Here is a 22588-nt window from a genome sequence, read left to right on the forward strand (position 1 = left end):
ATTAACACTGAGATACATTGGACTTAAAAGATAAAGAAACAATCCTTTGGCATCTAAACAAAAAGACCCACGCCTTCTTGGGGGCAGGTAAGAGGATCATTGTGGACACACCTCCTTTACATCAACACTCAATATTGGAAGAGAGGGGAGCACCACCAAGAAGTCTCTAGGGAAAGTTAATGTAACTAACCCAACCTCTTGGAAAGGCTAAAAATAAAAGGATGGCAAAACATGCCAAGAAAATGGAAATTGAAAGAAAGCAGGTTAAATTTAAGGCAAAATAAGCCGAAAAGCAGCACTTCCCAATGGTTATGGGTAAAATTCTCAGCAGCTATCAAATATATGAAGGGATGTCCCACTTTACTCATATTACAAGAAATGAAAATTAAAACTGTGACAAAATTTTACTTTATTGATTAGATTGGAAACAAGCAAACAACTAAAAAGTTCCATGAGACAATTGTATAGATTGAGAGTGGGGGTATAATTTGTAAAATCTCTTAACAGTCAGTTTGAATATTTCCATCCAAATGTAAATCCACATACTTCTTAACCCAGAAATTCTACTTCTAGGATTTTTTTTTCCTGTGGATTTACCTGCACATTTTGAATGACTTGTGCTTGAGGATTTTCCATATTTGTAACTCCCTTCTTTGAAAAAAACTTGGCTCTCATCACATAATCACTTCTTTACTCAGTCCCTCTGTATGAGCCACCTGCCTTTCCAGCCACCACTGCTGACAAGCACCCTTTACCCTACTCAGGCTTTGACCTGAGGCTTTGTACCAGGCTGCCACTGTCACCTACTGCAGGGTCTCCTTCACCCCTCATGGGCTCTGACACCCCATGCCCATCTACCTTGGCAGATGCCTGCCTCATCCTGTCCAGGTTCCAGCACCCTGCACAGAGCCACCCCTGTGATCCAGATGCTGGTTTACCCCGCTTGGACTCTGACGCCCTGTTCCGGTCAACACTGCTGCTGCCATCATCACCACCTCATGCCACCCACATTGGAAACCCTCCTCACTCCACTCTGGCTGCAACATCCTGCACCAGGCCGCCTCCATATATGAACACCTGCTTCACTCAGCCCCACCTAATGGCTTTTGCACTAAATCATTCTGTAGAGAGGGAAGAAGAAATAAAAGAAGTAGTGAAAGCAGAAGAGAAAAACAGGAGACTTGATTTTCACTATTTTCAATTTAATTTTATACCAAATTCTGGTATTACCTATTCAAAAGGCAAATGAATTTTATTAGTAATTATAACTATGAAACATTGATGGGAGTGGGCAGAGTAGTGTGGAAGAATGAATTTTTCCCCAGAGCAGAGAATGATGAATTTTGCCTGAAGTTGATAAATAAGGAAATAGAACCAAATGCATAATTCAGATCTTGGAGGTAACCGCTGGAACTAAAATGAGAAATTGCCATAAAAGGTTGTCTTGGAAGATGGTGGGTATAGTAGGAAGGAGTAGGGAAAGGAGGAGCAGATGAGTCTTACTCTGTGGAAGCTCTTCTGTACTCTCTGATTTGTTTCTGCAACTATATATTAATTTGATTGCTTTCCTTTTGTAGGTCTGCTTTTGCATTTTGAGTCTGAAAAATTCTCTTCACTTAGATCAGATATTCACTTAAATCTTCATTTAGTGCTATGATGTTTCATACTTTTTCTACTTTATCAAATCTGTCTTTATCTTAAAGTGAACAAATCATTAGAGTACTATCCAAAACTTAATGAATGGTGGCTGTAATTTGCTTAACTGGCCTATTTTCAATTCGGCAAATGCCAGCTAGTAGTAGTACCATTCGCCGTGTGTCAGAAAGAAACATCTTCATGTTTGTAAATGTCATTATAGCAGAAGACAGACTTTGCAGATTTTAGTGCTTTTAGTTAACTAGTCTTTTCAGTAAACTTTTCTGAGCAGCAAGGAAAAATAATTTTTTTCGGGAATCTTAGTGTTGGATAAATAGATATCAATAAATACACAGATTTCTCAAATGAAGAGGATTTCTCCCATATGAATTCCTTTCCTAAAGACATTCCAATACCTCAACTGGAGATTGACTATCAGTCCTATAATCTCCCATGCTTATAAATGGACATCGTGAGGGGTGTCATGTCATGTTCAGAAGGGCGTGAGGTGAGAAGCAAGGAAGCAAAAATAATAAATATCAATCCCAACAGCACATCCTTGAGTCTTGCTGCTGGCGTCAGTGTCATTTATGAGTCTGGGTCTCTGGCACTGCCAGTTGCTTGTGCTACGAAAATGGTTATAAATCGTGAGAGGGTCCACACTGGTAGACATGGTTTGGGCTGGGATCAGGTTAAACCGTTTTCAGTCTGATTTGCATTTATACAGTTTGGTGATGCTTTTTGGCCCCATGGCACTTAATTCTGTACATTTTTCAGTGTCAGGATAGTAGCAATGAACTGGCAGCCACTATCACAAAGCAGTATGACATAGTGACTGGTGTCACACTTCTCCAGCTCCTCTAATATTGAATTCTTAGGAGGTTCATACACTTTTCCAGCCAGGCAGTAATGGGATATAACATTATAAATAATTGGCTTGTTTGATTTGCTGGTGGGCTGTTTAAAGAACTTGGAATCTGTGTACCACACAGTCAAGCAAGGGAAGATGCTACAAATGCCATTTCCCAGTTTCTGTCTGTGCTCCTCCCAGAGTTAAGGCTTAATACAGGAAAGGCTTCCAATGACTCATCTCCTGGGAAGACATGATCCCAGAATGAATGCTCTGGGGTTTGGCGCCGCAGAGGCCAAGGACAGCCTGGAGCCCAAGTAGGCCTGGCTCAAGTTGTCCGGGATTGAGGAGCACTTGGTTTCCAAATCACTACATGACTCTTCTGATCCATTAACTTTGGCATATTTTTTATATTTAAATATTTAATTCATCTTGAATTTATTTGATATGTAATGATGATTATTTCATTAATTTACAGAAAGACAGTACACTGGATGCTGCTGAAGAAATCATTAAGGGATGGAATAGACAGAAGTCTTGATACGTGCAGACTGTTTCTACTAGATGACCGAATATGTAATTATTATTTAGTGCTGCCATCTGCTGGATATTGAAAAACAAATATTTCAGTACAAATGAAATTTGAAGAAAATTTTCCAAATGTTAACCCTACTGGGTTGTTTTGTTTGTTTTGTTTTTCAGTTGAAATGTATGGAAACACCTTCCATAACCATTTTATGAGAAGGAGTATAGCATTTGGCTTAAGAATTGTGAGAAGCTGGTTGGTGTTTAACCTCTCATTGCTTCAGTTTCCTCATCATAAAAGGGGAATAAAATATAGCACCTACTTTAGGATGCCTGGCTGGCTCGGTTGGTAGAGCATGCAACTCTTGATCTGGGGTCATGAGTTTGAGCCCCACGTTGGGCATGGAGCCTGTGCCAAAAAAACCCCAAAACAACAGCACTTATTTTAGATGAAGTTTGTGAGGATAAAATAGATTGATATATGTAAAGCCTCAATAAACACTCAACTAATGTTAGCCGGTTTCATGACTCCACCTTGTATAAAAACTCTTAGCCAGTTATACCCCCTCAACTCCATGTCCTTGCTTTATCTACCCACACGTAGTTCTCTCCCTTTCATTTACCAGTGGCTTTGAACTTTGCTCCCAATTTTGCTTCTCTGTCACAAATACTGCCATCATCTGGAGTAGCTTCAAGGTTCACAGGGATTGCCTAGGCCTTCAGCACTTTGACCTACTCACCTTTAGTGATGTTCACCTTCACTCCACACTCCAGCCACTTACCCTCTTGGGCACACCCTGAACCTTTCATCATTTAAAGCTGTGCCACCTTTGAGATAATAAGTTAGTCATCTCACACTGTAACCACCTATCCTAATAGTATTCTCTCTGTGTGTCTCATCTGCTCTTAAAATACCACTTTTTAAAACTCACTATAATTTTAAATCCACTATTTCTCAAAAAGAAAAAAAGGGTTTATGGCACTCTTATAGCAGAATCACAATCAATCTATGAGAATAGATTTCTCATCTTCACTCTAGACCTGCTGAAAATAATTTCAGGATCTGGCCTTTCCAAGCTGATTTTTATACCCGCTGGATTTTGATAATCATTGCTGTAGTCCACGGAGCCTTTTATTCCTATTGGTTGGTCCCCTTATATCTTCCTCACCCAGCTTAGATTTCATCATCTGTCACTTCAGCCAAGATACTTTTGCTGCCTTAAATAACTTGCCCATTGTTCTATCTCACCTATCCGGTCAAAAAACAAAAACAAAACCACCCTAAAACTCCACCTTGGGATTGAAGTTCCATGCTTACACCTGGGTTGCTGAGCACTGCTGTAGCAAAATGAACAATTATGCACACAGCAACAACCATGAATGCACATCATTGACCTTAACTAGATTTTATCCCTCCATGATACCTTAATGAGCTTTTTCTACCTTTTACCACAGTAGCAATTCCTAATAGTCTCCCATTCTCCACAATAAAAATATCCAACCTCCTTTCTCTTCACACCTCAAAGCCGAACACTACCAGCGCACTGAAATCACAGCTAATAACCTCATCTCCCACTTCTGTGAAAAACAAAACAAAACAACATGTAAAAGCAGAAACTAACAGACGAGCACTCCTAACTGGGATCCTACCAAAAGGTCCATGACCTATCTGCATCAGCATTCATCCTTAATTCATTTCATCCAGGAGAGGTGAGGCAGATTGGGGAGGGTTGGTAGGAAGGCAAAACCAGGTCCAGTCATGCAGAAGGAAACCTAGGGCCTCAGGAGCCAACTACTGCATAGCAATATGAATCCCATGTGTAATTTTTAGCCTGTCCACTCTTGTAGGCTTGATACAGTTTCATTAGGGTTTAAATCTGCTCTTTGCAGACCTGGGCTTGTCCAGTGCTGATCCTACCATCTGTGCTCTGCATCCCATTTCTTCTCGCATTCTCACTTGGTTCTGTCCATTCTCTTGTATATTCAGCCTCTACTGGCTCCCATCCTCAGCAGTGAGACATGTCCAAATTTCTCTCCTATTAGAAAACTCCTTGGGGCGCCTGGGTGGCTCAGTCAGTTGGGCGTCGACTTTGGCTCAGGTCATGAAATCACGGTGTGTGGGTTCGAGCCCCGTGTCAGGCTCTGTGCTGACAGCTCAGAACCTGGAGCCTGCTTCAGATTCTGTGTCTCCCTCTCTCTCTGCCCCTCCCCCGTTCATGCTCTGTCTCTGTCTCAAAAATAAATAAATAAACATTAAAAAAAATTTTTTTTTAAAAAAGAAAACTCCCTGATGCTATCTACTACCCTATTACCTCTTCCACTTCAGGGCAAAATTTCTTCCTTCCATCTTTCCTTCCTCCCTCTTCCCTTCCTTCCTTTTTTGTTCCTTTAACAAATACTCATTGAAAAAAACCCACCAAATCAAATATAAGAGTTCATTGAACTCATGCTATGTACCAGACACTATTATAGGCACTTACACTGAACACATAAACAAAAATCCCTGCCTTCCAGGGCTTTCCTTCTGGCGAGGGGTGTGAGAATAATTCATAAACATAATGAAATATATTGAATGTTAAACTTTTTTATGTTATTAAGTTTTTTGTTTTAATTTCAGTATAGTTAACACACAAGCTATATTAGTTTCAGGTATACAAAACACTGATTCAACAATTTTATACATTACTCAGTGCTCATGATGATAAGTGTACTCTTTAATCCCTATTTCACCCATCCTCCCACTGACCTCCCCTCTGGTAACCATCAGTTTGTTCTCTATAGTTAAGAGTCTCTTAATTGGTTTGTCTCCCTTTTTCTTTCCTTTTGTTCATTTGTTCTGTTTCTTAAATTTCATATATGATGAAATCATATGGTATTTGTTTTTGACTTATTTCGCTTAGCATTATATTCTCTAGCTCCATCCATGTTGCAAATGGCAAGATTTCATTCTTTTTTATGGCTGAATAACACTCCATTGTATGTATATACCACATCTTTATCCACTCATCAATTGATGGATACTTGGGCTGCTTTCATAATTTGGCTATTGTAAATAATGCTGCAATAATTATATATCTGTTTGAATTAGTGTTTTTGTATTCTTTGGGTAAACACCCAGTAGTGTGATTTCTGGATTGTGGGGTAGTTCTGTTTTTAATTTTTTTGAGGAATCTCCATACTGTTTTCCACAGTGGCTGCACCAGTTTGCATTCCCACCAACAATGCACAGTTTCCTTTTGTTCCACATCCTCACCAACACTTGTTTCTTGTGTTTTACTTTAGCCATTCTAACAGATGTGAGGTGATATCTCAAATGTGGTTTTGATTTGCATTTCTCTGATAATGAGTGATGTTGAGCATCTTTTCATGTCTGTTGGCTATCTGTATGTCTTCTTTAGAAAAATGGCTGTATGTTTTCTGCCCATTTTTTAACTGGATTATCTGATTTTTGGATATTGAGTTTTATTTTAGACGAGTGCATGAGCGGGGGAAGGGCAGAGGCAGAGGAAGAGAGAGAGAATCTTAAGCAGGCTCCACACACAGCGTGGAGCCCAATGCCAGGCTTGATCACACAACCCTGTGATCATGACCTGAGCCAAAACCAAGAGTTGGACGCTTAACCAACCGAGTGACCCAGGCACCCCTGGGTGTTCAGTTTTATAAGTTCTTGATATATTTTAGATTCTAACTCTTACTAGATATGTCATTTGCAAACATCTCCCATTCAGGAGGTTCTTTTAGTTAGGTTGATCGTTTCCTTTGCTGTGCAGAACCTATTTTGATGTAATCTCAGTAGTTTATTTTTGCTTTTATCTCCCTTGTCTCAGGAGACCTATCTAGAAAAATGTTGCTATGGTCACTGTCAGAGAAATTACTCTCCGTGCTCTCTTCTAGGATTTTTTATGGTTTCAAGTCTCACATTTAGGTTATTTAATCCATCGTGAGTTTATTTTTGTGTATGGTATAAGTAAGTGGTCCAGTTTCATTCTTTTGCATATAGCTGTCCAGTTTTCCCAGCACCATTTGTTGAAGAAACTGTCTTTTTCCCATAGCATATTCTTGCCTTTTTTGTTGAAGATTAATTGGCCATATAATCATAGGTTTGTTTCTTGGCTTTCTATCCTGTTCCACTGATGCGTGTGTCTATTTTTGTGCCAGTACCATACTGTTTTGATTACTATAGTTCTGTAGTATAACTTGAAATCTGAAATTGCAATACCTCCAGCTTTGTTTTCCTATTTCAAGATTGTTTTGGCTTTTGAGGGTCTCTTGTGGTTCCATACAAATTTTAGGATTATTTGTTCCAGTACTGTGAAAAATGCTGTTGGTATTTTGATAGGGATTGCATTAAATCTGTAGATTGCCTTAGGTAGTATGGACATTTTAATGATATTTGTTCTTTCAATCCATGAGCATGGTATACCTTTCCGTTTGTTTGTGTCATCTTCAGTTTTTTTCATCAGTGTTTTGTAGTTTTCAGAGTAGAGGTCTTTTTCCTCCTTGTTTAAGTTTATTGCTAGATTTTTTTATCCTTTTTGGTGCAATTGCAAATGGGGTTGCTTTCTTAATTTCTCTTTCTGTTGTTTTATTATTAGTATAGAAATGCAGTGGATTTCTGTACATTTTGTATCTTGTGATCTTACCGAATGTTAAACTTATATATGGAAATTGTTTGAAGAAAAGAGAAGCAGAGCAAGATAGAGGAGAATGAGAGTGTTATGAAGCAAATTGAGGTGTTAAACACTTAGCCAGGTAGGTCTCATGGAGGGAACATGGAGACAGACTTAGAGGAGGGGAGGGAGGGAACCTTGTGGAGATCTTGGGAAAGAATACTCTAGCCAGAAGGAATAGCCAGTACAAAGGCACTTTGACAGGAAGGTGTACTCAGCATGTTTGATGAGTACCAAGAGTCTGGTATGGCTGGATGTAATAAGCGAGGGACAAAGTAGCAAGTGTGAGGTCAGCGAAGTAACATAGTGTAAGGATAATGGTTTAATCCAGAGAATCAGGGTTCTATCTATACTTAATTTTTAACATGATAAAATAATGTGTACTGCAGCACTGTGAGACATAAGTGAAATTAGAAAACCTTATTTGTCTAATCCTAACCTGTGTAAATACCTGTGTTTTCTTTGGAAACTTCTGAAGCATCTTTTTCAATGTTGTCTTTCTGAGCCACTTTTACTTTACTTTCCATCTGGGATTTAGGTGTTCTGCATCTTCAGAGCTACTTCCCTTCCTCTTCCCTTTTCTGACTGAAGGTAAACTGGATATTTCAGCTTTTTCCCATTTTTTTTCTTTTCCTTTGAGAGTGGCTTTTAGGGTTTAGTAATCTGTACTTCAGAGCCCTCAGATGTGGTCCTGGATCTTCTCATTTTACAGATGCTCCCCTTGCTTGTGCCCATTGGCTCTTTTTGATCTGGATATTGTCTTCCTTCTTCATTCTGCCTTTCTGCTTTTTCTTTTTTCTGTAACTTCTGTTCTTCTGTAACAATGCTATGATTAGTTTTTATTTCACTTCAACGACATCTACATGCATTTTAATGTTAAATAATGTGCCAACCACTATAAGGGCATGAATGAGCTTATTTTTTTATCGTCTCAGGAAATAAACCAGGTTTTCTTGGTGCTTCCTCTGGTAGGTTGTTCAGAAACTGAAATAACATCAGTAAAAAAAAAAAAAGTTGGTTACTATATAAAACACTTCAAATTTTCCTTGCTTTTCTTTATAAGTTCTGGATCTACCTCAATATTTTGCTGCTTGTTCTTTTGTTTCAAATTCCACAAAGGCAGATCCCTTTGGATTTCCAGTAGACTTATAATGTGGTAGACTTCTATAAAAAGACATGGCCACATTTTCCAGATACTCTTTCAATCCAGCTGTGATTTTGGGAAGTAACTCCTATATGTATAACTTCTAAGTAAGAATTGCTTACATATTTACTTGGAATGTTAAAAAAAAAAAAAAAAAAAGAGTCCTCTTTCTTCCCTGAGCAACTGGAAGGATTGAGGTCAAGAAGGTTCCGGAGGAACAGATTTGGGGGAAGGTCAGGAGGTCAGTTGTGAACACATTGACTTTGAGATGCTTATTCCACTTTCAGATGGAGATGTTGGGTAAGCAGCTGGAGAGTCTGCTTGGAGTTTAGGGAAGAGGCTGGACATACACACATCTGAGAGGCTGTGGCATATTGATGGCATTTAGACTTGAGAGTGGAGAGGATCACCAAGTATGTCAGTATTAGCAACAAGAAGAAGACTGATAACTTAGCTCACGAGTTTTACAAAATTTTACTGCAGAGTGGAATAACTTCTGAAAGTTTTTTTCATTTGATGACTCCACTGTGACACACCCACACCACCTACCTTCAGCCCTCTGCAGTCTGGATTCCATACCCAATACTCTGGTAAGTTCTCTAAAGATCTCCATTCATGTTCTAGATTTGAAGGAAACATCTTAGTCCCATCTGGCTTTAGCTCTTAGTATTTACCACTGCAGACCACTCTGGCCTTCTTAACTCCTATCCTTTCTTGCTCCTGCAACATTGCACATCCATGAATAGCCTCCCACCTCCCTAGCTGCTCCTTCTCAGTCTTCTTTACCTGTTCCTTAAATACTGATATTTGACTTTCTCACTAACTTCATTTACTCTTTATGTGCTGGTGATGCCCAAATTGGTATCTCCAACCTAGTCCTTTCTGTTGAATTTCAGACCCATATACCCAACACCCCATTTGTCATCTTGTGTGGATTTTTCACAGGCAAACCGTATACCCAGTCTGGTCTCCTCACCAATCCAGTTGCTCAAGTCAGCAAAAAAAGAAATCATTCTTAACTTTTCTCTTCACATCCCACTTCCTCTATGTATTATCCTAAATATCTCTTAAATCCATCACCTCTCTGCCCCCAACTGCCACCCCTCTAGTACAGGCCAATGTTATCTCAAGTAGATTACCAGTCAATTTCCTAACAGTTCTCCCTGACTTGCCCTTGGCAATCCATTATCCTTGTAGACCAAATGAGCTCTCTAAAATGCAAATGTGATCATGTCACATATATTAGGTAAGCATATGCATGTTACAAGTTACAGAAATTCTAGCCCGTATGGGTTTAAATCAAATAAAAAGGAATTTTCTGTCTTAGCTGAACATCTTAGGAGTAGTCTAGTTTCAGTTACAGCTTGATCCAGGACACAGATTATAATCTGTTACCAAGCTCTATCTTGCAATTCTGTCCTCTCTGAGTCAGCTTTATATTCAGGTTGCCACGTCCTGTGATAGCAAGTTGACTGTAGCAGTTTCTAAGTATCATATGGTCACATTAGCCAATCCAGCAAAAAAAAAAAAGGGGGGGGGGCTATTTTTTCTGAAACTCCAGCATTGGTCATACTGTGTCATATTCGTCCACCCCTGAGCTACATGCTGTGCCAAGAGGATTGGACGTCCTAAATACTCAGGCCAATCCAAGGTCAATTCAACACAAACTACATTGGTTGACACAAGGGACAGAATGAAGAAGAGGGGAAATGAATGAGCAACCATCTTAAGTGACTAAGAACTCTTTAATCACTCTGCACTTTTTAAAAAAATTTTTAAATGTTTATTTTTTGAAAGAGAGAAAGGGAGAGGGAGACACACAATCCGAAGCAGGCTCCAGGCTCTGAGCTGTCAGCACAGAGCCTGATGGCAGGGCTCAAACTCACAGACCACGAGATCATGACCTGAGCCAAAGTCGGACACTTAACCGAATGAGCCACCCAGGTGCCCCCACCCTTCATCACTCTTAACATAAGGGCTACTGTCCTCATCAGGGCCCTGCAATGCCCTGCATGATAATGGTCTCTCACCTCCCTAGCCTCATCTTTCCTGGTCATTTTTTCCAACTCACAGGTCTGGTAATGCTGAACTCTTTTCAATTTCTCCTTCTTCTCTTTTCTCCTTATCCTCCATGTCTTCCTCCTCCTTTTTCTTCTCCTCCACCTCCTCCTCCTGCTGCTGCTTCTGCTGCTGCTTCTGCTTCTGCTTCTTTTACCTTAGAGAGCGAGTGATTGGGGGAGAGGAGCAGAGGGGGAGAGGGAGAAACTTAAGCAGGCTCCAGACTCAGTGCAGAGCCTGAAGCAGGGCTTGATCCCATGGTCCAGGGATCATGACCTGAGCTGAAATCAAGAGTCAGATGTTCAGTCAACTGAGCCACCCAGGCGCCCCTCATTTTGATTTCTAAATGAGTTTTTTTCTCTCTGATCATGGGAGGTTTTTTTTTTTTTTTTTTTTAATGAGTTTTTTAAGCATACGTCATTTCCTGATGTTCATACTTAATTTAGGTGGTATAATGCTTAATTTTATGTGCCAACTTGGCTGGGCCATGGTTCCCAGATAGGTGATCAAACATTATTCTGGATGTTTCTATAAGGGTGGTTTTAAATGAGATTAACATTTAAATCAGTGGACCTTGAGTAAAGCAAATTGCCCTCCATGATATGGGTGGACTTTATCCAATCAGTTGTAGGCCTGAGAACAAAAGACTGACCTCCCCTGAGCAAGAGGGAATTCTGCCAGCAGACAGACTTCAGACCTGAACTGCAACATCATCTGTGTGGGTCTCCAGCCTGCAGACCCACCCTGCAGATTTTGGATTTGCCAGCATCCATAATCATGTGTGCCAATTAAAAAATAATAATAAATCTCTGTGTATATACACATGTCCGTTGGTTCTGTTTCTCTGGAGAATTCTGACTAACCCAGGTGGATTAGCAAAAATAAGAAAAGTTGTCTATGAATTCCCAAAGTTAGGTGAGAAGTCATTCAGTGATATCATACCATAGGATAGTAAGAGATGTGGACTTTGCACAGTGAGCAATGATGAATTTCAGCAGATTTTTATGGAAGAGAGGGAGGGAATATGGAAAACATTATGGTTTGGCTAACCAAAAGCCAATTATATTCTTATCCTTTGACCACTTCTATATAGAGACTAAAAAGCCAAAATTTCCCATTTCTCAGCTTCTCTTACAACTAATCAAAACTACCTGAGAAGAGCTTCCCTTTGTGGAAAAAGATAAAGGCAAAGTCATCCTTAGACTTTTTGTCTTTTCTGTGCTCTTCACCCTTCCACCTTCTTCCTGCCTTGAATGTAGAAGTAAGGTCTGGAGGCAACACCGCCATATTGCATTCATGCAGCAACTGGCATGAAAGTGAAGGTCTATGTGATCAGAAGGCTCCTGCTCCTGCAGGAAAAGATGATGAAGGCCTGAAGGATTAAGTATGAGAGAAAGGCAAATAATCACAAATCTTTGTCAAATTTGTGAATTTTTCCCCTCATTCTTATGATGAAAACAATTATATAACTACATAATTACCAAATATTTAAACCAAAAATTATTCCCAAATAAAGCAAGGAGTCTCCTCAGTCTCAGTTGGATAAACCCACGGGTGAAACAAAACAAAACAAAAACCTCAACCATGTTCTTGAGCCATGAGAATTTCATTTTATTGCTGCTCTGAGAATACATCTAATTACTCAATCATGCCAATTAAATAGGAAGTTCACCTGCTGACAAACAGCTATCTTGGGATATAGCAGAATAAATTCTAGAAATAATTGGATTTCCTAATCAATATTAACTTCATCATATTACACAGCTGCTACTTTCTTTTACATTTAGGTACAGCATTTTTTTCTTACAATATGTAAAACTTTTCATTTGTAGCAAAATCTCATGGTTAAAAAAGATGAATAATAATTTTGTCCTTTTGTCACTGAGTGTGGTTGCCCTGTCTGAAGCATTATTTTCACAAACTCTTATCCCTCTCATTAGTTAGCCTATAAAAGTATAAACATCCTGTTTTAGCTGAAACCTTGCAACTGTATCTTCTAACACAACTCCATTACTCTACAACTGTGTAAATTTCTGAGGTGACTTATTATGACATCACTTTTGTAATTATTCTTGAAGCATCCTGCTGGCCAATACATGCATGAAAGTACAAAACTCATGAAAATAGTTCACCAGTTTTCTAAAATGTCTTCTCTCTGGAATGCCCTTCTCCTGGTAAGACCCTAGCCTGGGAAGTAACCATTTAAAATTTTTTTAATTTTTTAATTTTGTTTATTTATTTTGAGAGAGACCGAGAGAGAGCAAGAGAGAAAATCCCAAGCAGGCTCCATGCAGTCAGAGCCAAGCCCGACGCAGGGCTCAAACCCATGAACCGTGAGATCATGACCTGAGCCAAAATCGAGAGTCAGATGTTTAACTGAGCCACCCAGGTGCCCAGGAAGTAGCAGACCATTTTAAAAGAAAGTCAGCTCATGAAATTTCTCTGGTGAAAACCCCTCAAGGCCATTTCATCTCACCTCAGAGTAAAAACCAAAATCATTATTCTGACCTTCCAGCTCCTGCATGACCTGATCCTGCTCTTCTGTAATTTCATCTCCTACAAGTCTCCCCTTCCCTCGAGGCACTCCTTGAGAATCCCTGATCACAGGTGTAGCTCCAGATTAGATTTTTTTTTTTTTTTTGGTATTTAAGTAATCTCTCCACCCAACATGGGCTCGAACTCATAATCTTGAGATCAAGAGTCGCATGCTCTGGGCCAGCCAGGTGCCCCCAGATCAGGTCCTTTGCACCTGAGGTTCCCTCTTCCTGGAATACTTACCCCCAGTGTTCACCTGGCTACCTCAGATCTTTATTTAAATGTCACTTCAGGGGAATTTATCTGACCCACCTTCAAAATTGTAAACCCTGCCTCCCTCCATCCCCTTTTCCTGACTTATTTTTCTCCTTGGCACTTAGCACCATGGAAGTTACAACATGTCTCTCTTATTTAATGTACCATCCATGTCCTCTCCTAATACCTATTCCATGAGACCAGGGATTTTAATGGTCTGTTCACTGCTGTATCTCCAGCACCTAAAGCAGAGTCTGGCATGTTGTAGGCACTCAACAAAAATTTGAATTTCTGCAGATGGAATTTGGCACTCAGAACAACATTGGTTCTTTGTTGTTGTTTTGTCTTTAACCACTGGCTCTCTCTTTAGCCCTTGTTCTTCTCTTATGAATGATTTTTGAAGTGCCAAAGATTGTTCCTAAAACTGCTGATATGATTAGCATGTCTCAGGGTCTTCTTCCTGACTCCCGAGTCATCTGTGCTGAGGGATCCAGCTAATCACTAATGGGATTCTGTCTGGTCTCTGGAAGCCCAATCCCAAGATATAGGACTCAAAGTTGTGCTTGGCTCCTAGCTCCAAGATAATTATATTCAATTAGTGGTCTGCAAGCATTTTTAAGCCAGTAGTGCATATATACACATGCAAACGCACACACATGCACAAATGCATACATAAAAGCTTAAAATTACATCCATCTCCCTTTTGCCTGGCAATAAATATTTCTAATCAGGCTCTGCTTTTCTAAAATCATATTGAAAGGATACCTCTCAGCCTCTGCTCTCCAAACATGGAGAAATAAGCACTTAAATCAGTGCAACATTTCTGGAAGGCAATTTCACAATATCTATCAAAATGTTTTGAGCATGACCCTTGATGCCCTGATTCTATCGCTAGGTATTTATGTTCTTTTTAAAAAAATTTTTTAAATATTTATTTTTTGAGAAAGACAGAGTGTGAGCCAGGGAGGGACAGAGAGAGAGGGAGACAGAATCCAAAGCAGGCTCCAGGCTCTGAGCTGTCAGCACAAAGCTCAGTGTGGGGCTCAAACCCATGAACCGGGAGATCATGACCTGAGCTGAAGTCAGATGCTTAACCCACTGAGCGACCCAGGTGCCCTGGTACCTATGCTCTTTTAACATGTAAACATTTGTCTATACATATGAACAAGAGTGTTCATGACAGCATTGTTTATAATACCAAAAAACTGGAAATAACCAATTCCTCCATTACTGATGGTGTAGTTAAATAAATTATGTATATAGTCAAAAAATGAAGTTCATTTCTGTTACTTGAAAAAAAAATGAATAGACTAGTGAATATTATATGTTTGTGCAAATAAAACAAAAGTACATCAATGAATTAATATGCCAGGGTACAGTATGGGTTCATTTGCATGAGTTTGACTTGTGCAAATTAGATATTGGAACATATAAAATTTTTAACAGTTTTTCTTGTGCTCAGAATTTTAAATAATTTTAACTTCCCAAATTAGAAATTCATTTAAAATATTACATGATTTCAAACCTGGCAGGCCCAGTGCTTACACAGTTGCAACATAGTAGTGTCACCTGAGCTGTAAACATTGTCATCTTTTGGCCAAAGTGCTAAGGCAGGAGGGAGTTTGGGCGGTCTGAAGGACTGAACGACCGTCAGTGTGGTATGGCGCCCCCTGGTGCTGTTTTCAGGCAGAGACTTTTATTCAGGAAATGGGAGTAGCTGTCTGCAGTGCTGACAACTGATCTTAAGAAGTCACATAATCTTTCTTTTTTTAATCTCACCATCAGCATTTACAATTGTGTGGAAAAGTAAATTTCCATTAATAGATCCAAATACTTTTGAGTTCCAAATAAAAGTCCTTGAAGGTATGAGCCATCATAGTGTAGTTTAGTAGTTTGAAGGCAAGTCATAACTAAATTCTTACTAACTTAACTTTAATTCTCATTGAAGTGTAGCTAATATGTTACTCTGGAACAATTTTATGAGAATCTGAAAGAATCAAACAAATCTAGTTATTTTATATGTAGAGATTTGTGACCATTTAGTTTGGTGGGAAATTCTCAGAATTTCTTTTTTTTTTTTTTTTTTTAACGTTTATTTATTTTTGAGACAGACAGAGACAGAGCATGAACGGGGAAGGGTCAGAGAGAGAGGGAGACACAGAATCCGAAACAGGCTCCAGGCTCTGAGCGGGTCAGCACAGAGCCCGACACGGGGCCGAACCCACGGACTGCGAGATCATGACCTGAGCCGAAGTCGGCTGCCCAACCGACTGAGCCACCCAGGCGCCCCTCAGGATTTCTATTGTAAAATCAAACTAATGACCTTGGGTTTCTGAGGAATCTTTTTTTTTTTTTTTTAAACACTAGCTTTCATACATAACAGAAAAGAAAGCAGAAAGGTATAACCAATACCTCATTTGCAAAATAAACAATAATGGAAGACTACAGCAAGAGTGTAACTTAACCGAAAGGGTAAAGATGATAATCCACAGACCTGCTAGAAATGAGCATTTGATGAGAGGCTACAAAGTTAGCCTGAGTGGTCAGAATAGAGGAATGCAAAAAGTGGCACGGGTTTGTGATGGCAGGTTTTATACTGCATCTTGATGCAAAAGCCATAGAATAAGGTCGTTAGAACAGTGGAAGATGGCTAACCAATTAGGGCTTTGTCCTTTTAATTAAAAAGCTGCGTCCAAATTTACTTTGGTTTTTCTTTAACTTGAAAAAATCCACTTGCAGTAAAAGTATTCTATATAAGTGGTGGTGTACCGAATACCAGCTCTATTAAGCTCTATTTGAGAATTACTTATCTTGGGGCGCCTGGGTGGCTCAGTCGGTTAAGCGTCCAACTTCGGCTCAGGTCATGATCTCGCGGTCAGTGGGTTCGAGCCCCGCGTCGGGCTCTGTGCTGACAGCTCAGAGCCTGAGGCTTGTTTCAGATTCTGTGTCTCCCTCTTTCTCTGACCCTCCCCTGTTCGTGCTTCCCTCTTTCTCTGACCCTCCCCTGTTCCTGCTCTCTCTCTGTCTCAAAAATAAATAAATGTTTAGAAAAAAAAAAAAAAGCAGAGAATTACTTATCTTACTGTCACACTCATTACATGACTTGGTTTAGCAGTGGGTGCACTGCTAATACTCAGATAATAGTAATACCAGTAATGAGAGCAGAGACTCTTGATGTCAGAACATGAGTCCGTGAGCAGACTACCCATTTTGACTAAGATCAGTGGTAGAACAGTGTGTGGCAAATACCTTACTTCACAAGTGTGGGGCAGGGTCCGTTCATCTCATTAATGTGAAAGAGTAAGAATACTAGGTACGAAAGGTCAGAAAATAGCAAGAGTGAACAGGTATAATGGACAATTTTGTAGAAGAGAGAAAGCATGAAGGATGCAGAAAAAGGGAAAGCTATGATTCAGAAAGCTCTTTTGGTGAGCCTAATTTCGTCTAATTATTGTGAAGAACAGTCAGAATAATGATATTTTAAATATATTATTTCTTTTATTCAACCAACAACCCATACAAACCAACATTTATTGGGTGTCTTCTGTGTGCAAAGGATTAGTCACAAAGGTCCAAGGAAAATTATGCTTCAGCCCTCAGTGAACTCACTGCACTTTCCTTTCAAGCACCTGAAATAGCAGAATCAACAGTGGTAAAGCATTGCTTAAAACAGATCCCTGGTACATGCATTGGTTTTACCACTTACATTGCACTAAGACTTAAGGACCTTCTGTACATCATTCCCCTATTTCAAAGGCAGAGGTTGCTTCCTATTTTAGAGCATTATTACCAAAGCTCCAATTTTCCTATTTTTAGCATTTATCTTGCTTCCAGTGTTATATTATTATAAATAATGCTGCAATGGACATCTTTACAAACATAGTATCCCATATTTTAGATTATTTCCTTACTTTGGTTCTCAGAAGAGGGATTGCTGGCACAAGAGGTTTTAATATTCTTGGAGTATTGCCAAATTGCTTTCTAAAAGGTTGTATTGATTTATACTAGTGAGCAACACATGCTAATAATGAGACAAGCAATTTTATATTCTCATTACATGGTCATCCTTTATAATTAACACTTTCAGAGTTTTCATTTAATATTCAAATCATATGAGATTATTTGGAAATGGGTACTTATTTTATACAGTAAGGTTTTTAGCACATGATTTTCATGGAAACAAGATCTAATATTAAAACTTAGTCTTGGGGTGCCTGGGTGGCTCAGTCTGTTGAACGTCCGACTTCAGCTCAGGTCATGATCTCACAGCTCGTAAGTTCGAGCCCTGCGTCAGGCTCTGTGCTGACAGCTCGGAGCCTGGAGCCCACTTTGGATTCTGTGTCTCCCTCTCTCTGCCCCTAACCCACTTGCATTCTGTCTCTCTCTCTCCAAAATAAACATAAAAAAAATTAAAAAAAAAAAAACTTAGTTTTTAAGAAAGTGTCAAGTAACAGGTCACATGAATGTGAACATGTCCATGTTCTTATTTTACCCCAATAGTTCATCAAGGCACTTGAAAACCATTAACAGAATTTTAAAGCTAAATGATTTAAAAAAAATTTTTTAACGTTTATTTATTTTTAAGAGAGAGAGAGAGAGAGAGCACGAGTGGAGGAGGGGCAGAGAGAGGGAGACACAGAATCTGAGGCGGGCTCCAGGCTCTGAGCTGTTAGCACAGAGCCTGTTGCGGGGCTTGAACTCGTGAACCATGGGATCATGACTTGAGCCGAAGTCAGACGCTTAACCAACTGAGCCATCCAGGTGTCCCTAAAGGTAAATCTTATGTACACTAAAATAAATATGCTTAAAAACATTTTTAGGAAATTATAATCACGTAGATCGTTTAATGTCCTCATATTTTTTATTAGAAAATGAGGAAGTTGGTATTTTGGGAAAAATATTAGTTTTAAGACATAGAATAAAACAGCATTAAACAGTGCAGCATAACTTTTGATGTCACATACTTAATGCCAAATTATATCTTTTTGGAAAAATATTAATTTTAATAGTGACAAGGTATTAATCGAACTTTCTATTTTTTTTAAATGTTTATTTATTTTTGACAGAGAGAGAGAGACAGAGCACGAGCGGGGGAGGGGCAGAGAGAGAGGGAGACACAATCCGAAGCAGGCTCTGGGCTCCAAGCTGTCAGCACAGAGCCCGACGTGGGGCTTGAATTCACAGACCGTGAGATCATGACCTGAGTTGAAGTTGGACGCTCAACCGACTGAGCCACCCAGGCACCCCTAATTGAACCTTTTAGAGTTATTTTGTTTTGTTTTCCTTTTATCAGAGTATTTTAGAAGTTTAAGAGAAAAGTACCCACTGAATATTGAATTAAAAAGTGAACTAATTTCTAACAATCTTTGTTCCTGATTGTGTAAGGAGATAACTGACAGTTAATATCATCCGCTTACAGATTATTAATGTTTTAAGCCTAAATTCTACTTTCTAGCATGTGGAGTAGCTGCTGGCTTTTCTCAGTGAAAAGCTAGATTTATTCTCAAATGGAGGACAAGCTGCCAATACTGGGGCCTAAAAGATGTCACATAAATCAACAAACAAATGGAAAAGTTAAATTCAGGATCACGTACACAAGTACATTTAGCAGTGGGACATGAGCCAGGCACATTTCAGTGCAGGCAGCACACGGTCTGACAAACACAAGTAATCTTATGCAGACAGCTGATCAGAATATTTTAGAGCACAGCTGCCCCATACAATCAAGCCCACACGGTTGCTGCAGGTACACTGCTTGTTGAATCTATTCCCTGATCTCCAAGTCTGTAAATTGAATTTCTGTACATTGGGTTTCTATTAGGAGGCATACTGTGTGGACTCTGATGCAAATTGCCAGGGTTCCGATCCCAGCTCTGCCATTTACTAGCCTTGTGTTTTCAGGCCATTCTTAACCATCCTGTGCCTCAAATTTCCCTATCTATAAAATGGGGACAGGAACACTATCCAACTTATAGCTTTGTTGGAAAGATTAAGTGAATTAATATACACAAATCCTTAAAATAGTACCTGGCACATAATAAGCACTCTGTGAGTGTAGGTTACTTTTTTTAAATAATAAACCAAGTAAGCCTTGGTTCTACCTTTATTTTTTTTCAAAAGAAAATTTTTTTAACGTTTATTCATTTTTGAGAGACAGAGCATGAGCAGGGAAGGGGCAGGGAGAGGGAGGGAGACACAGAATCCGAAGCAGGCTCCAGGTTCCCAGCTGTCAGCACAGAGCTTGATGCGGGGCTGGAACTCATGAACTGCGATATGACCTGAGCTGAAGTCAGAGGCTTAACCGACTGAGCCACCCAGGCTCCCCTACCTTTATCCTTTTTAATACATTTTTTTAAATGTTTATTCTTTTTTTGAGAGAAAGAGACAGAGCATGAGTGGAGGAGGGGCAGAGAGAGAGGGAGACAATCTGAAACAGGCTCTAGTCTCTGAGTTGTCAGCAGAGTCTGACACGGGGCTTGAATTCACAAACTGTGAGATCATGACCTGAGCCAAAGTCGGACGCTCAATCAGCTGAGCCACTCAGGCACCCTTAACTTTATTTTTTTTTTAATGTTTATTTATTTATTTTTGAGAGAGAAAGAGAGAGAGGGAGAGAGAATCCCAAACAGCCTCCACGCTATCATCACGGAGCCTGACACGGGGCTCCATCCCACAAATTGTGAGACCTGAACCGAAATCAAGAGTCAGACGCTCATTAGACTGAGCTACCCAGGTGCTCCTGTATGTGACTATCATTAATATCATGATTATTAACTTTTATTACCACTTCTACCTGAATTTAAAGAAAAATTTTATGTCTTTATTAAAGAATCAGAAGGATAGGGATGACTGGGTGGCTCAGTTGGTTGAGCGACCGACTCTTGGTTTTAGCTCAGGTCATGATCTCACGGTTCGGTCTGCAGGTTTGAGCCCCGCATTGGGCTCGGTGCTAACAGTACGGAGCCTGCTCAGGATTCTTTCTCCCTCTCTGCCCCTCCCCAACTGGAGCATGTGCTTGCTCTCTCTCTCTCAAAATAAATAAATAAACTTAAAAAAAAATCGAAAGGATAGTGAATGCTTCTACAAATAGCATCTGTATTTCCCAGGGGACAGTAATTTGGGCCCCAAAATATAGTCCTGCAGTATCAGTTACATAGTGGACATGCATAGAAGGGGACAAATTTTAGAGTCAGGTTTTCCTGGTTTGAATTCTACCTCCACCACTAACTTCTTGTGTGACCCTGGGCACTTTACCCACTCAAACTCTCTAAGCCTTTAGAAGGAGAATAACATCTTGCCTGATATGACAACCCAGATAGATAACCTAACGAATGTGAGGTACCTGACAGATGGCCTGACGCATAAGGACCTTAGTTCTGGCACTTCCCATGTGGGGCCCTCCTTTTCCCTCTCTGGCTCCCTGCCACCTTCAGCAGGATTTTACTTTTCTGCCTGGTGAAATCAAACCACCACAAAGCAGGCCCAGGACAATCACCAACTGAAAACTTCGTGTGTAAGGTAATTGGTAATATAGTAAGTATTATAGTGCTATTTTTAAGACACGTACGCTAAAATATGTGTGCGTCAAGGTGATGTGTGGGATTTGTTCCTAAAATGCTTTAGCAAGGGGAGACAGAAAGGAAGAAACAGATACATGAAACAAATGCAGCAAAATCTTGATACTCGTTTAATCAAGAAGAGAGACACCTGAGGATTCATTATGTTATGCTCTAATTTTTCGTGTGTTTGAATGTCTTCATACATGATAAAAATTTGAACAATTAAAAAACCCCCGCACATTTCTGGAAGTAATAATATTACATTAGTTATCAGGCGCATGAGGCTTCATCCCATTTCTAAGAGTCCAAGTCAGGTCTGGTCATATATTTCACTGAATCCTCTGTTCTTCCTAGTCCAGCAGAATATGTCATTTAATTTCCAAGTGAATATTTTTCAAGCCTTGCTTACATTAGGAAAATGTTATTTTCTCTAATGTCACCATAATAGACACTTAAATATCAATGTTTCCAAAAGTGAGGTCACAAGATAAATTCAATGAACCTCTACAACATTATGCCAAGTAAAAGAAGCCAGACAACATATTATATGATTCCATTGACATGAAAAGTCCAGAAAAGGCAAATCTGTAAGACAGAGAGTAGATTAGTGATTCCTGGGGCTGGAAGTGGAATTTGCATTAACTGTACATGGTCATGAGTGCTTTTATTTGGATGATGGGAATGTGCTAAAACTGGATTGTAGGGATGTATGAACAACTTGGTAAAGTTACTAAAGGGGTGCTTAGCTGGCTCAGTCAGTAGAGCATGTGACTCTTGATCTCAGGGCTGTGGGTTTGAGCCCCACATTGGGTGTAAAGATTACTTAGAAATAAAATCTTAAAATAAAAATTTTAAATTACTAAAAATCACTAATTTCTAAAGAGGTGAATTCTGTAGTATGTGATTATACATCAATAAAGTTTTTAAAAATATTTCTAGGTGGGTCACGCACTTTTAAAAAATCATTTATTAGGCACGTAAAAGCATTTTACACTTCAGAAGAACCATAGCACATCAAGTGATGTGAACGTTTAAAATAAATGCTTAAGTTAAAAAAGATGAGTTTGGGGCATCTGGATGGCTCAGTCAGTTAAGTGTCTAACTTCAGCTCAGGTCATGATCTCACGGTCTATGGGTTTGAGCCCCACGTCAGGCTCTATGCTGACAGCTCGGAGCCTGGGGCCTGCTTCGGATTCTGTGTCTCCCTCTTTCTCTGCCTCTCCCCAGCTTGTGCTCTCTCTCTCTCTCTCAATAATAAATAAATAAAGTTTAAAAAAAGTTTAAATTTAAAAAAAGATGAGTTGATTTAAATAATTGATTTGAGTGAATTATCTTACTTAATTCAGTCACATATTTA

At 39.5% G+C, this 22588-nt stretch overlaps 1 protein-coding gene across 2 annotated transcripts in view; it reads left to right on the top strand.

The window, feature by feature from the left end:
- The window catches only part of KYAT3 (kynurenine aminotransferase 3), an 80934-nt gene extending 69047 nt beyond the window's left edge, over positions 1-11887 (top strand). Inside the window, exons 13-15 of one of the 2 annotated variants that reach the window (XR_007454737.1) lie at positions 2964-3061; positions 9112-9414; positions 11508-11887. Coding sequence is in view for 1 of the 2 variants with exons in the window: in XM_049616839.1 (XP_049472796.1) it covers positions 2964-3026 (63 nt within the window). In the remaining variant the exon portion in view is untranslated. Of the gene's footprint in view, positions 1-2963; positions 8702-9111; positions 9415-11507 lie in introns of those variants that run through there. The other variant, XM_049616839.1, reaches the window with a different exon arrangement.
- The last annotated feature ends 10701 nt before the right edge of the window (positions 11888-22588 follow it).

Source organism: Panthera uncia (genome assembly GCF_023721935.1).
Source record: "Panthera uncia isolate 11264 chromosome C1 unlocalized genomic scaffold, Puncia_PCG_1.0 HiC_scaffold_4, whole genome shotgun sequence".
Taxonomy (NCBI): Eukaryota; Metazoa; Chordata; class Mammalia; order Carnivora; family Felidae; genus Panthera; species Panthera uncia.